Source organism: Cariama cristata, unplaced genomic scaffold (assembly GCF_000690535.1).
Source record: "Cariama cristata isolate BGI_N322 unplaced genomic scaffold, ASM69053v1 scaffold1250, whole genome shotgun sequence".
Classification (NCBI taxonomy): Eukaryota; Metazoa; Chordata; class Aves; order Cariamiformes; family Cariamidae; genus Cariama; species Cariama cristata.
In genome coordinates this window covers 69,863-83,021 of record NW_009592769.1, presented here as the reverse complement: position 1 = coordinate 83,021, position 13,159 = coordinate 69,863, and the positions used below count along the sequence as shown (strand labels likewise).

The 13,159-nt window shown below is 37.8% G+C and overlaps 1 protein-coding gene across 1 annotated transcript in view; it reads left to right on the top strand.

Moving 5' to 3' along the window:
- The first annotated feature begins 274 nt into the window (after nt 1-274).
- Nucleotides 275-13,159, top strand: part of SPTLC3 (serine palmitoyltransferase, long chain base subunit 3) — a 51,001-nt gene continuing 38,116 nt past the window's right edge. The window contains exons 1-3 of the mRNA XM_009709844.1: nt 275-460; nt 2,059-2,213; nt 3,116-3,264. Coding sequence (XP_009708146.1) covers nt 335-460; nt 2,059-2,213; nt 3,116-3,264 — 430 coding nt within the window. The 5' untranslated portion in view covers nt 275-334. The remainder of the gene's footprint in view (nt 461-2,058; nt 2,214-3,115; nt 3,265-13,159) is intronic.

Genomic DNA, 13,159 nt, shown 5'->3' with positions numbered 1-13,159 from the left:
AGACAAGGGAGTGGTGTTGAAGACACCTGCAACTGAGGACATTTGTGGAGAGGAGAGAAAATGAAAGATACTTGTAGTGGTCAGTGACAACTGCAGTGTTAAAGGTCCTTCTCTTCAGGTATAGGTTGCATCAGCTGATGCGGTGTGAGGTCTAGATGCCTCTCCTAATTTGTGACATATTAGAGAAAAAGATTTGCCTCGAGGTCTAAGGTCTGAGCTTTGATGATATGAAATGTGTTAATCACAAGTTTCTGTTCTGTATTTTCAGAAGAATGGCATATCAAATGGAACTCTGTACAGAAAAACAACTATTGAGCACTTTGAACAGGCACCAATGTATGTTGCGGTTCTTACTTTCCTGGGTTTTGGAGTGGGAACAGTATTTGGCTACCTGCGAGACTTTATGAGAGCCTGGGGACTAGAAAAACGTAACATTGCTGCAGAGAGAGAACAACAAAAAGTATGTATGAAAAAGACATTATGTATCCAAAGCTGAGTTTTCCCCTGCTTGAAAGTTATGTACAATAACCTACCAAAGTAACAAGGCAGACAGCTTTCATCTTAGAGAAGAACATTGCCTAAGGATGAGAGGAATGATACACACTGCAATATAGTTAAACACGTGTGTGAATACGTACCCATATATGTGTAAAATCATAATTTTCACCCAGACAGAAGTTCACCTTGTTCTAAGAGTGTCAGAATACTCTCAGCAAAATAGAATCTCAGTGTATTAGGTCAATCCACAGAAAAAGAAAACTCAGAAATGCCTTATTGCTGAATATATCATCTCTCCAAATCTCGTAAACCCCAATTTTTCTTTGTCCCGTCTGGCTGTCTTTCTTTGTCCTTCATAGCAATAGGCAGTGCTAACATCTTTGTAATTGCTGACTTATGTTTGCTGAACTGCTGGTCACAGAGCACTCAGGAATCACTGTCCCAGCACAAAGTGAATGTATCCTGAACTCTTGTGAGTCCTGACTTAGAAATTTTTTCATCCTGCATAGTTCCAAGTGAAACTTGCACCTCAGCAAGCTCAATTGCCTTCTAATTTTGTTTAGATTTTTTTTATTGCTCCTCCTTCTCTGTGCAGGTTGAGTCATCATTTACAATAACACTTGGCATAATGGAGGAAAAATGTGAATAGCGTTACTGTTTCTCTTACAAATAAAATTCCTGAAATTGTTTCCTGTTTTGGTTTTTCAAAGATGCATGCACTACTTAATGAAATATCATCGTGCAGTCTTTTTATCAGTGTTCTCATGGAATATCCTTTTCAATTCAGTTCATTATTTGGCCATTTGTTGAGCTATTTTGATTCCAGACATGCCAGTTAAATCTTTTTGCCATTCACTGTGGATTACTTGTTCATTTAATTTTCCAGTCTCCCACATAGGTAACTACATGCCATGTTCTTTTATCAAATTATTCTATCCAATGTCTAATATAGCTATATTGCTGTTTCATATAAAACTTTGTTTAGATTCCATACCTTTCTTTTAATTTAATTTCCTAGTAAAATCCATAGATAGAAATGAATTGTCAACCAAACTAGTTGTCTTAACTGGCTGTTTGCATGTCCAGTCTAGGCCAATAATGCCTGGATCAATTACATTGCACTAGCTTTAATGTATCCAACATTTCATGAAATATAATGAGTTGTTTATCCTAGTTTTACAATCTGCTCCACACATAGCAAGATGCTCAGTTTGAAGCATTTGGTTTCTCCAAGTGAAAGAATCATGAGTTCTTCTGTTTCCAACTCTCCAAATGTTGGACTGGAGAATAAGGCCAACTTGTTGACCATTTTAAAGAAAACAAAACAAACAAAAAACAACAAAAAAACCCCCACCCCACCCTCTAAAAAAGTTATCACTGTATTTCAGGGGAATTAAGGTAAAATATTTGCTGATTGCAGTTGTTTGTGAGACAGGAACATGTGGCTGTTGTAGCTCTCCGTTTACTAATGAATCAAGTTTTCCTTTTTAATGAGAATGACTTGGGTACAGAAGCAGACATTTTCCTAGGAACATAACCCTATGCATGTTTTCAAACCAGGATTTTGTGCCACTTTATCAAGATTTTGAGAACTTTTACACCAGAAACCTCTATATGAGAATACGGGATAACTGGAATCGTCCAATTTGCAGTGTCCCAGGGCCACAGTTTGACCTCATGGAACGTGTTACGGATGATTACAACTGGACGTTTAGGTGAGTCAGCTTACAGTCTGCAGCTGTCAGCTTGGTAAAAATACATCTGCAAGCACAGAAAGTTGCATCTAGCCCCTCATGCCTAAATCTTCAACTAATATACATCAGCATATTTTCTTCTGAAATCAGTACCATGCTGACAATCTGGCCCCTTTCTTCTGAATATTGCTTGGAAATGCAGTATGGGAGAGGCTGAACTCTGTCACAAATGGGTTTTGTGTGGCTGTGTCAGCACAAGAAAGACTTCTTACGCTTCATTTATAACAACAGACCTTTAGTCAGAATATTACAGTGAAATTTGTTGTATTCCTTGGTTAGGATTTAGATCATAATTCCTTGCATTGCAAAAATGTGGCTTCTTACTTACATAGTGAGCTTGAAGATTTCAGCCTATCGCAACTGTTACTGAATTAAATAGATATGGAGATTCACCACATAGACAATGTATAAGTTGATTATATTTCAGCTTATTGAGAATGTATCATAGTGTTTCCCACAACATTTTCCTCATGTTTAATTTCTGTGTATGTGTGAACACTGATGACTTTGAGGAAGCTGTTGGCAATTTGCTTGAAAAAATAGTGTCTATAAGTTGTTTCTTAAATAAAGTCCTAGGTTTGTTTATTTAAATCCATAAAAGCACCCTTTCACCTAATACCAGTATATTGCCATCTACGGCTTGGAATCTGGAAAACATTCTGAGCAAGAAGCAGTATTTAGTCAGGAAAAGAGAAAGGCTGGAAAAACTTTTGGGATGTTAAAGTATGAGGATTGTGAATTCCAAAATAGGAATTTGACAGTGGAACAAAATTTAGTGGGAAAATGTGGGGTTTTTTTCTTTTGTTTTTGTTTGAGGTTGGAGGGAAAGTGGCACTATTCTTTAAAATTTGCTTTAATTATAGGTTTACAGGAAGGACTATCAAGAATGTAATCAATATGGGTTCTTATAACTACCTCGGCTTTGCAGAAACGGATGTTAATGCTTTGAAAACTGTGACCAAAGAGTTACAAAAATATGGGACAGGAATCTGCAGTACCAGACAGGAAATGGGTGAGTAAACAGCTATATGGCCATCAAAGTTTCTCTACATATATGCTTTTTCTTACAGATATCTTGAAGGAATTGTATGCTTAAAGAATTTCAGTCGCATCAACAATTACTTGCTTCACTATTGAAAGTGATGCTGTGTTTTAGTCATTATCACATAAGGAGGTTTTTTTTAGGAAAAATGTTACTGATTTTCAGAAGAGCAAACACAAATGTGTCATATAGTGGCCTAGGAGTTTTAATGGTGGAAATAACAGACTTATTTTTTAAAATAAGTAAAATAAACATTGAGACTTCAAGAATTGTTCTAGGGCATATTTAATTGCATCACAGATTTATATCAGTTACCACATACAGATTGTTCTGATTAGTAAAATAAGCTTTTGCATATTTTGTTTTAATCCCATGTTCTAAGAATATATTGTAAAGTTTTATGAGACATTAATGAACACAACATAGAAATTGCTAGGGTGCCTCTAGGGACTAAATTCAGGAATGCTCCATCTGACTTTTTTGGTTGATATGTCCTTTATGATTTGCCTGCTTTTTTGGTTTGTAGACTGCATGTAGTGTTATCTTCAGTTGTATATTTTTACACAAAACCTTGCATTCTTAATGGTGCATTCAGCCTGCATTTCAGAGAAAACAATTTCGAGCCATACAAATGCAAGGGGAGGTTTCTTTTCAGGTTTTATCTTTCTTGGGAGTTATCAAAAGTAAAAAAAAGGTAGGCTTCCCAGCATGGACAAGTCTTTTATAGACTTCCTCCCTCTCCCCCCTGTCCCAATACAGCAACCTGAAAATTTTTCATTTTGTATCTCTCAAACCAAACTTTTTTCCTCCAGAAATCTTACGAAAAAAATATTGTATTTCATTTGGATTTTTTACTTAAAGTCTCATTTCCAGACAAAAAATAATGGTCACCATTACTGGTCATCTAAGGTGCATCAAAGAATATGCCTTGTGTTCCTCATTCTTTATCTTTTATGGATTTTTTTTGTATGGAAGACTTGCATAACTTTGACTTACTCTCAAAAAAAAAAAAACCCTTATGAAAAGATTGATTCTGTCGTCAAATACTAAAAATCTTATTAGTTAACTTCATCTGGTCTGTTTTGAGAGCCAATGTCTACACATTTCTAGAACTTTCTCTACATCTGAACTCCTGTGCAGCACTCAAAGTTATCTTGACAGATTGAGCAAAGTTTTAGATTCATTCTAACTGCTTTCACAACAAATAGTCCCATGAACTTCATTCAGACTCTTCGCAATGCAAGAATGGGCTACAAATAAAGAACATTGTGTAAGTCTTGTCATGATCAGTCTTGTAGGGAGTGAATTTCAGAGAGCCGCTTGAACATCAAGACTTGCTAAAATAGGAAAGCAGGGTGTTAAGTCCTGACTTAGATGGTGTAGATGAGCAGTCACAGCGTTCTGTCCTAGGCAGCTAACAGAGAGTTTGTGCTTGCGTAGTCAGTGGAGAGAGAGGTTGCTCCACTGGGCAATTCTGAGCAATGGTTACTTTATTGACCCTGGCTCTGTTGGAGCCCATCTACTGCCAAGAGCTGTATAAACAACCTAAGGAAAATAGCATCTTACTAGTAGTGTGGACACTCTTTTCTTTTTCCTTTACTCTCTCTATTCTGGTTCACAACTGAGCAGATTGGAAAAATTCTATCTGAGTTAAATATATATATACACATACACTTTCAAGAGGGAGGTAGGGAAGGGTCTGTATGAAAGATCTTACCTTTTTTAATTATTATTTGCCATCTTCATCTTACAAGAATAGAACAGAATGGTTTTGTTCCTGGGCAGATAACATTTCAAAACTTTTATTGTTATTGTGTGGCTGAGCTAAAGTGGTTTGAAGTAAAAATGCAGTGAGCTGTAGAAGCCAAGGCTATAAATTGCCTGTGGGGTTTTAATCCAAGACAGCACTTGAACGTATTTATAATTTCAAGCTAATTGACTTTGAAAGTACTGTTCTGCTTATGTGCATTTAAGTGCCTGGTATGTTCAGGGTTTTACCAAGATCTCTCTCAAAGCAGTGACAGGTCTCTCTTTTTGAGAAGGATCATTCCACTACTTTGAGAAGATTTCAGAGAGGGGGGAAAACAAAGAAGAAACAAATAAAATTAATGTGAGCAATGTTTGAAAGAATATATGATGATAAAATTGTCCTTTGTGGTCTTCTGCCTAAATTCTTCTTATAACTGTCCAGGCTGTGGAGTGCATATGAAATGCTGTCATATCAGAATGTTTTTGCAGGTAGTTTACTCTCAAAAGAAGTTAATCTGGATGTTTTACAAAACTGTTTTATTAAGGAAACTTAGCAAAGCTAAACCTTACTAAATGTAAAACACTTATTCTACATTCCCAGAAAAGTAACTTAAGTAAACACAGCTCAGAAATCAACTTCAGTGAGAACTGTGAAGCCCTGCTCATGCTTTCTCTAAAATACTAATGCACATGCCACTTGAACAGACATCTCTGTTTAAGCACAAAAGCACAGGAAACTGATAAAAACAGTGGCTGGTCTTCCTAGATTTGTCCTCCATAAAAAGATTTAAAGCTTTTAATTCCATTTTTAATTCCATGCTCTTTTCAAATTACAATAATAATAAATCACTTTCTTAGCATAAAAGTGTCATTTAAGGCACATTCCTGAGGCTTTTGTGGGACTTTCAATCTGAAATAAAAATATTTTCCTTTTTTTTAAGACGAAACTAACTATTATCCCTTAGGAGCAAGATCTTGGAGTTATAAGTGGTAGTTCCATGAAAGCAATAGCTTATTCTTCAGTGGTCAGAAAGCAAATCAAATACTAGAAATTATCAGGAACTGAACAGAAAACCAACCCCCGAACCTCAGTATGCTACTGCGTAAAGCTGTGGTTTGCTGTCATCATGAGTACTCTGTGCACTTCTGGTCAAAAACATTTAGCAGAACTGGAAAGTGTCAGAGAAGGGCAACAAGGATCATCAAAGGCCTCAAACAGCTTCTGGGTGAAGAACTATTGAGCTAGCTGTCCTCAGCTGTCAGAAATGCCTATCATCTGGCTCAAAAAAAGCATAAAGGTGGAAAGTATAGAAATCTTCAAAATTATGTGTGGTGTGGAAGAGTGGTCAGGGTTGGCTGTTCATTGTCTCTTCCACTACAAGATCTACAGAGCATCATATGAAGCTGGTAGAAGGTTTCCGTTTAGATACAGGAGGCAGCTCTTCACACTGGAGGCTGGCAGACCCAAGGAACTCATTGCGAAGAAGGCTGCAGATGCTAAAACTTTACACTCCTTTGTGTTCTAGGGGACACTGGCTGAATATAGGGGAGAGATCATTGATGGCTACTAGAAATACCAAAACTATGATCTGATTCGGGATGTCCTTATGCTGAAACTAGTTAGAAGCTGGGATACTACTATATATATGTTTGTCCTGCTTTCATTCTTCCCCGGACATTGATAAAAGACTACGGTCAGATGAAGGATTATGGGCAAAAGGGATCTTTTGTGTGACGCGGTGCATCTAATATTAGTTATTTAGCATTATTTTATATTATTAGTTGTTTAGTATTAATTTATATTATTACTTATATGCCTATGGCCGTTGCTGTAAAATGATTAGTACTGGACTTGTGGACTAGCAAATCATTGTACAAGTTTTGCTTGAATGGAAACGTGCACATACTCATATTTTTTATAAAGTTGGGCAGTATTTACAATAGAGGTAGCATATAAGGAACTAATGAAGCAGTAACCTGGCTGTTTTCAGACTTTGAGGACACTAAGATTAAGTGTCTTCTCTTAATGTCTTTTTAAAGGAGATCAACAAGAGTTGCACATATGCTTGGGACATGTCTTCTAAGAGCCGTAGCTTGGGTGGACGCATGAAAGTGTGTGTTTGCAGATGGTAGGCAGAAGCAAAAAAACACTGATATCATGGTCTGCTTAGAGGTGAAAAACTTTTCAGGTCTGTGTGATATGTGGCGTGGAAGTAGTCGCTGAAGGATCTTGGCAACAAAAATTTAAGCATAAGTAAGATCCTTCAGAAAATTTCAGAGCGGCTGGAGATGTAGAATGAGGACCCTCTTGGTCAGAGGGCCAGGCTGGGAGGAATGATAGGACCTCAAATGGTAAGAGTATTCTGAGTGCATCTGAGAATGGCAAGGTTAAACTTAGCAAAGCCAGAGGAAAAGATATGCTGCATTAAATATGTGAGATGCCAAGGGAGGATACAGACCGATCTGTGCTTACCATATCCGACAAAACTGAACATGGGTGTAATTTAAATAAAAACAGCTTTTGTCAGCAGCAGTCTCTTCTGCAGGTGCAGAAGAAGTAATTTTTTTTATTTCTTTGGCTAGTTCATTATAAGTCAAGAAACCAATCAGGATATGAAAAAGCAGGAAGTATTGTTTTCCAGGAATGAACATTGGGTCTGAGGCAATAATTCTTAAATATTGAAGGATTTAAGTAACTGGAAACCAGCTATTCAGGTAGCTGGAGTATTCAGAACAATAGGGTATTTCATATAAAATACCACCAAAAAAATCTCTGTACTATTTTTATACATGTTTTATTTATTTTAATCTTCCTTTCAAAAGTGTTTTTTTTTAGCTTAATAAAAACACTAACAAATAGGATTTTAAATAAATTTGAAATAACATGTATTCCCTCTGTATAGTGAAAAGAATGACAACTTGAATGTGAAGTCCTTTTTTCCCATGCAAATCAATGTATTTTAGTGGTTAGAGTAGGAGTTGGCTACTGTTGGAGGCAGGGTCACAAGCCTTTTGTCTGCCCCCATCCTCTCATTCTTATGTTTATTATCAGCCTTTTCTAAGCAACGTAACTTTAAATTATTAAGGGAGAGAAATACGCAAATGATTATTTAAGACTGCTGCTTGCAGATGGTAATAAAATCAGTAATGTTACACTTTTTTCAAGATAAGGCCTGGACGGTGACAAGGCTGTCACACGAGCAGCTAGTAGTTCCAATGCTCTATTTGTCTAACTCACCATTAGTCCTTATGGAGATGATATACGTGAGTAACAGGAGCAAATGTATCATTACTGCTACCTAAGCAGCCAAGCAGGATTCCTGCCTTTTGAAATCCTTCTCCTGTGATTATGCCTTGGACCAAAAGACAAGACGGAGCCTGCACAGAACACTTGCAGGGTGATTCATTCTGGAGGGCGTGGTTAGGAGATTACCTTTTAATGCCTAACTTGCACTTGGTTGTAGGGCTTTCTGTTTGTTTGAGGGTTTTTTTATAATCGATTGTGATCTGATTTCTAAAAAGCAGATCTGAAAACCTGTGTCAACGTTTAAAGTACAGAAGTAGCTTGGACCCCTTCACTTCCTTCTGTTAGGTTTTAAGCCCTAATATGAATTTGTAGCAACATTTCAAGGTGAAGAGTTATTTCGCTGTTCTTTCTTTTATAACACTTCAAAGCTTTAATTAGGGCCAGGGCTCATTTTAAACTCAGTACTGTACAAATACAGAAATAAATGGTCCATTTTTCAGTTAGGAGAAAGAGATAAAGAACTAAAGTTCTTATAATTTACAGTTTCCAAGTAGGAGCTTAAGGAGAAATACAGCCACATAAATGAGAATTAGTGTGTGTGTATATATATATTTCATAATCTTGGCTACTTTCTGATAGAGTATGGTATGAATTAGGAAACAGTTCATGAGAGGAATTTTCCTTCTTTGTCCTCTCCTACTAACATCATTTTCCTTTTTATGCCTACCCTTTCATAAATAACTGATCTAAGTTATGATCAAAGGGTCGAGTTTGTTCCTGGTATTCCAGCATTGCAAAAGTATGCTTTGCAAAACATGATTAAGCTCTGGACAATCTGTCTTCTGGCAGGTGGAACTGAAGGCATCATAAGTAACTAAGGGTTGTGTGACCTGTTTGAAACTTAAAGTATCTCCAACATATAATGTTACCTATGTACATGTAAATATTTAGACACAACATACTACAATCCAGGCTTTGGAATGAAGAGGCTGAACTTAAACTGTAAATTTTAGCCTTGTGTTTTTATAAAGGAAAAACGCAAACAAAACTGGAAGATCTAAATTAAACTGGAAGTTTCGTTAAAAATGAATCTACTCTTTTCTGAGAATCAGTGAATTGCACAGGTACATTATTATGTCTGACACCCACAGAATCTTTGTGGTACGAAAGTCCTATCAGCTGGCAGCAACATTAAAAAAGCTTGAGCATTTTCTTTCTTGCAAATGCTCCCTCAAAACCCACTCCTTTTAGGGCTTTTTTATGCACATCTAGTGTTAAATGAGACAAGTACGTAACATTGCTGTGTGCTTCTCTCCTTCTCTCTTGCCAATATGTATCATTCTACAAGTTTAGGCTTTGCTCTCGTGGCGAGCTCTGTAGGACAGTGATACCATCTGCATCATTCACTCCTCGAGAATGGTGTAAAAAAATAATGCACTTTCTACATCTTCTGTTCCTTCAACCTTCCGGTAATAACTCATCCTATCTTGTTTTTGTAAAAGTGTGTATGTGTTTCAGTAATATTATGTTTTCATCTCTGACAAATATCTTGACAGAGTGTTTGTGACTGTAAGTTTCAAATGTGGCAGGGAAGTTAGGTGTTGTGTTCTGTTTCTTGCCCTCCTAAGGCTACCTCTGACAAACCACCGTTTTGATAGAGTAATGGTTCTTCCTCACTTTGGTGAATCACATCAATGGTCCATAGGACTCCCAGCTGCTGTTCATATGTGGAAGTGTCTTTTATGGTAATCTGTTCTTTTTCTTTCAATGACTTGTTGCTTATATCAGTTTATTCCTCCCACTTTTGTTTAACTTGAAGTGACCTGGTATTTTCTTGTCTTCTTGGAGTCTCAGAATTCCAAACGAAAAGTTCTGTTAAAGAATACTGTTGCCAGTGTTGGCAGTTTAACCGGTACATGTCGTTAGCACGTAAGAACCTGAAAGACTGTATTGGGCAGACTGACCAGTGGTATAAACCACCTTGTCCAAGCTTGAAAGTCTCAAAGCTAAATAATGAACTTGTGTGGAAGTGCGTTTTCAAGCCTTATCTGTCTAGCAGACTGACAGTGACTTTCAACCCTAGAGTATGGGTAAGCCTATGAAAGCCTGCCAAAGCGCAGTGTACTTCATGTTCCCTGTCCCCAGAGTGCAGTGGCAAGTTAATGGAAGGAACTGGGTCATCAGATTTTGAAAAGGAGGAAAGCGTGGGAATCTGTGGAGGTGGCTAACATTGTGAGAGTCCACTTTTGATAAGATCTTCGATTTTACTTTCCATAACACCTGTACAATCTTGAAACACAGTAACACCTGTTGTATTCTATTGCATACAACTGTTCATCGGGGAGGAATAACTCTCAAAAGAAAGTATTCCATTTTGTCTCTTAAAGATGCGGGTAGCTTTCTCTTTTTCTTTTTGTCTTAAATCTTTCCCAGTAAGATGGCATACATTATTTTGTTGTATCCTCATTTCTCAGGTCAACCCAAAAGTAGTCAGCATAAAAATCAGAGCAGGTGGACTATGCGTAAAAATTCTAACATGTATATATAGGAGAAGTATAGAAGGTATCTGTGTATACAGTGTATTAATAAATTTATATCTAGTATATAGTTTTTCATTCACCAGATCACGATGCTGGTCTGAATCCAGCACAATACAAGACATTTTAAGAGCTGTGATAACCTGACTCGACACTGCTGAGGTTGTATTTAATGAGGACCAGTGTAATTACTGCCTTTCTTATATAGTTTAAGATGTAACAGCTTGTACCGGTGGAAGTTCCTTTGGATCAAATTTGCATCTGTCTGGTAGTGCTGTTTATGCTTGTTGGGGTGGTTACGGCAACCAGCTGGGAACGCTGGTGGACAAACCTCATTCCAGCAAAGCATATCTGACCCCTTGTTTCCTCCAGTGGAGAAAAGTGATATAATTGATGCAGTTTATATGGTGTCCAAGGACTGATCCATACTGGAGAAACCTCCTGATATTGATTGAATAATTGCATAATTTATTAAATATATACCTTTTTTACTTTAAACCTGGAAAAATGCAAGCTCATATGTTTTATCAGCTCTACTCAATGTGTATCACTGTCACGAACCTCCCACTGTCAGTACCGATGCATGTTGTATTGCTTCTGCAACACCTCACCTGCCACCTCCGATATTGCCATTATAATTAAAGGAATTCAAAACTAGGGCTCACATTGCAAATCCTTGTAATTCAGGTTTTGGTTTTGTAAACTGAACCCCCGTTGACTCCAATTTGTATTCCAGGATTTGTAGGCAATAGTGATTTACAATACCACCTGTATTCACTGTTAGGATTAGTAAATAACAAGTAGCAATCAGTCACTTTCAGAACATGTCGTCTTTGCCATCACAAAATCAATAAAAATAGGTCAAAAATATACTGTCCCTTTCTGGTTCATCTAATAGATTCTTGAACAGAATAATTTGTAGTGAGTCAGGCTTTTCTTGTTTGTAAAAACAGAAAACATATGATGCAACCCCAAAAAGCAATTTAACTCCACCCCAGTAGTGTCAGATTTACTCCTGGAAGAGTCAGGGACAATTTTGTCATGCCTTAAAATGCCTGCCTTGCAAAGCACACACTGCTTATTTCTCATGCTTTCACAAACCTCCTTCTAATTCAAGCTGTGACCATAGTGTGCTTGACTTCAAGCTTCCATTTCAAACTTCATCTTCTCTTTGTGTACCAGTAGCCCTCAAGCAACAAAATATCACCTTCAGGAAACCCTAGGGCAGCTGACCGTGCTGGAACCCTCAGTTGTCAATGAGTGCTGTAACCAGGTTGAAGACTAGAACTAACCTTAGAAATACACCCTGAGACCTACTGGGCTGACAAATTAAGACATAGATTCTCACACACATCTCCAGTGAGCAGCTCAACTCTGAAACACTATGTGGTTTTGTATTTCATGGAGCTTGGCTACTAACCGGTGGCTGTGTGCAGAGCCAGCACATATCCTTGTGTATCTCAGCATCTACAAATGCAAAAAGTAGCCATACTCAAAGAGCTTCATGCAGAGTCAGATCACATTTACTGGAGGTTCTGCAGAGCCAAATTTTCTACATCATGTTACCTAACTTATCAGAGCACAGAGCCAGAGACAACCCAGCTCAGTCTACAGCCAATGTGATACAATGAACGCAGGGACGTTCTTGAAGTTCTACTGGAGTTGGCTCAGGTCTAGCAGAACCCAGGCAGGCTCTGTGCAAACTCACGGCACCACTGTTCTTTACTGTCCATGTAATCCAGGTTTTTCCAGAAGCTACATGATCCTTGCTCCTTACCTCCCTAGCTATTGGAGAGCTACCTGCTTCCATGATATTTTTCACATTCTGTTTCCAAGTGAATACCTTTCCAAGTGAATATCCTTACCTTGGATATTTTATGAGAAAAAATAGTAACACTACCTCACTGTAACCAGCTGAGTTAGTGCTGTTGATGAAACTGTACCGCTGCCACTTTTTTTTTAATTAACTTTCCTTCATGGTGAAGGTAAGCTCATCTTCCTGACACATCATTCTTGTCAAGACATTCTAGCCAAGCTTCTGCTTTCCTCCATTCATCTGCCCTTTGTCCATCACAGTGAACACAGATTTCTTGTTCCCATCAATTGTAATTCACTTTGCCTATGCGACGTCAATTTGTGCAGCGCAAGTGAGGTGAGATATTCACTTCCCTAATTTTTTCTTCTGTTCCCTGCTTACAACCTTATTCACAGGGGAAATGCTCTGTCAGAATCCACAGGCCACTCTCTTTTCTTCCCCACAGATCATCCTGTAAGAGTTCCTTCTGCCTTGGTACCTGCAATGCACAGCCAGGCAACCAAAGACTAGAGAGCT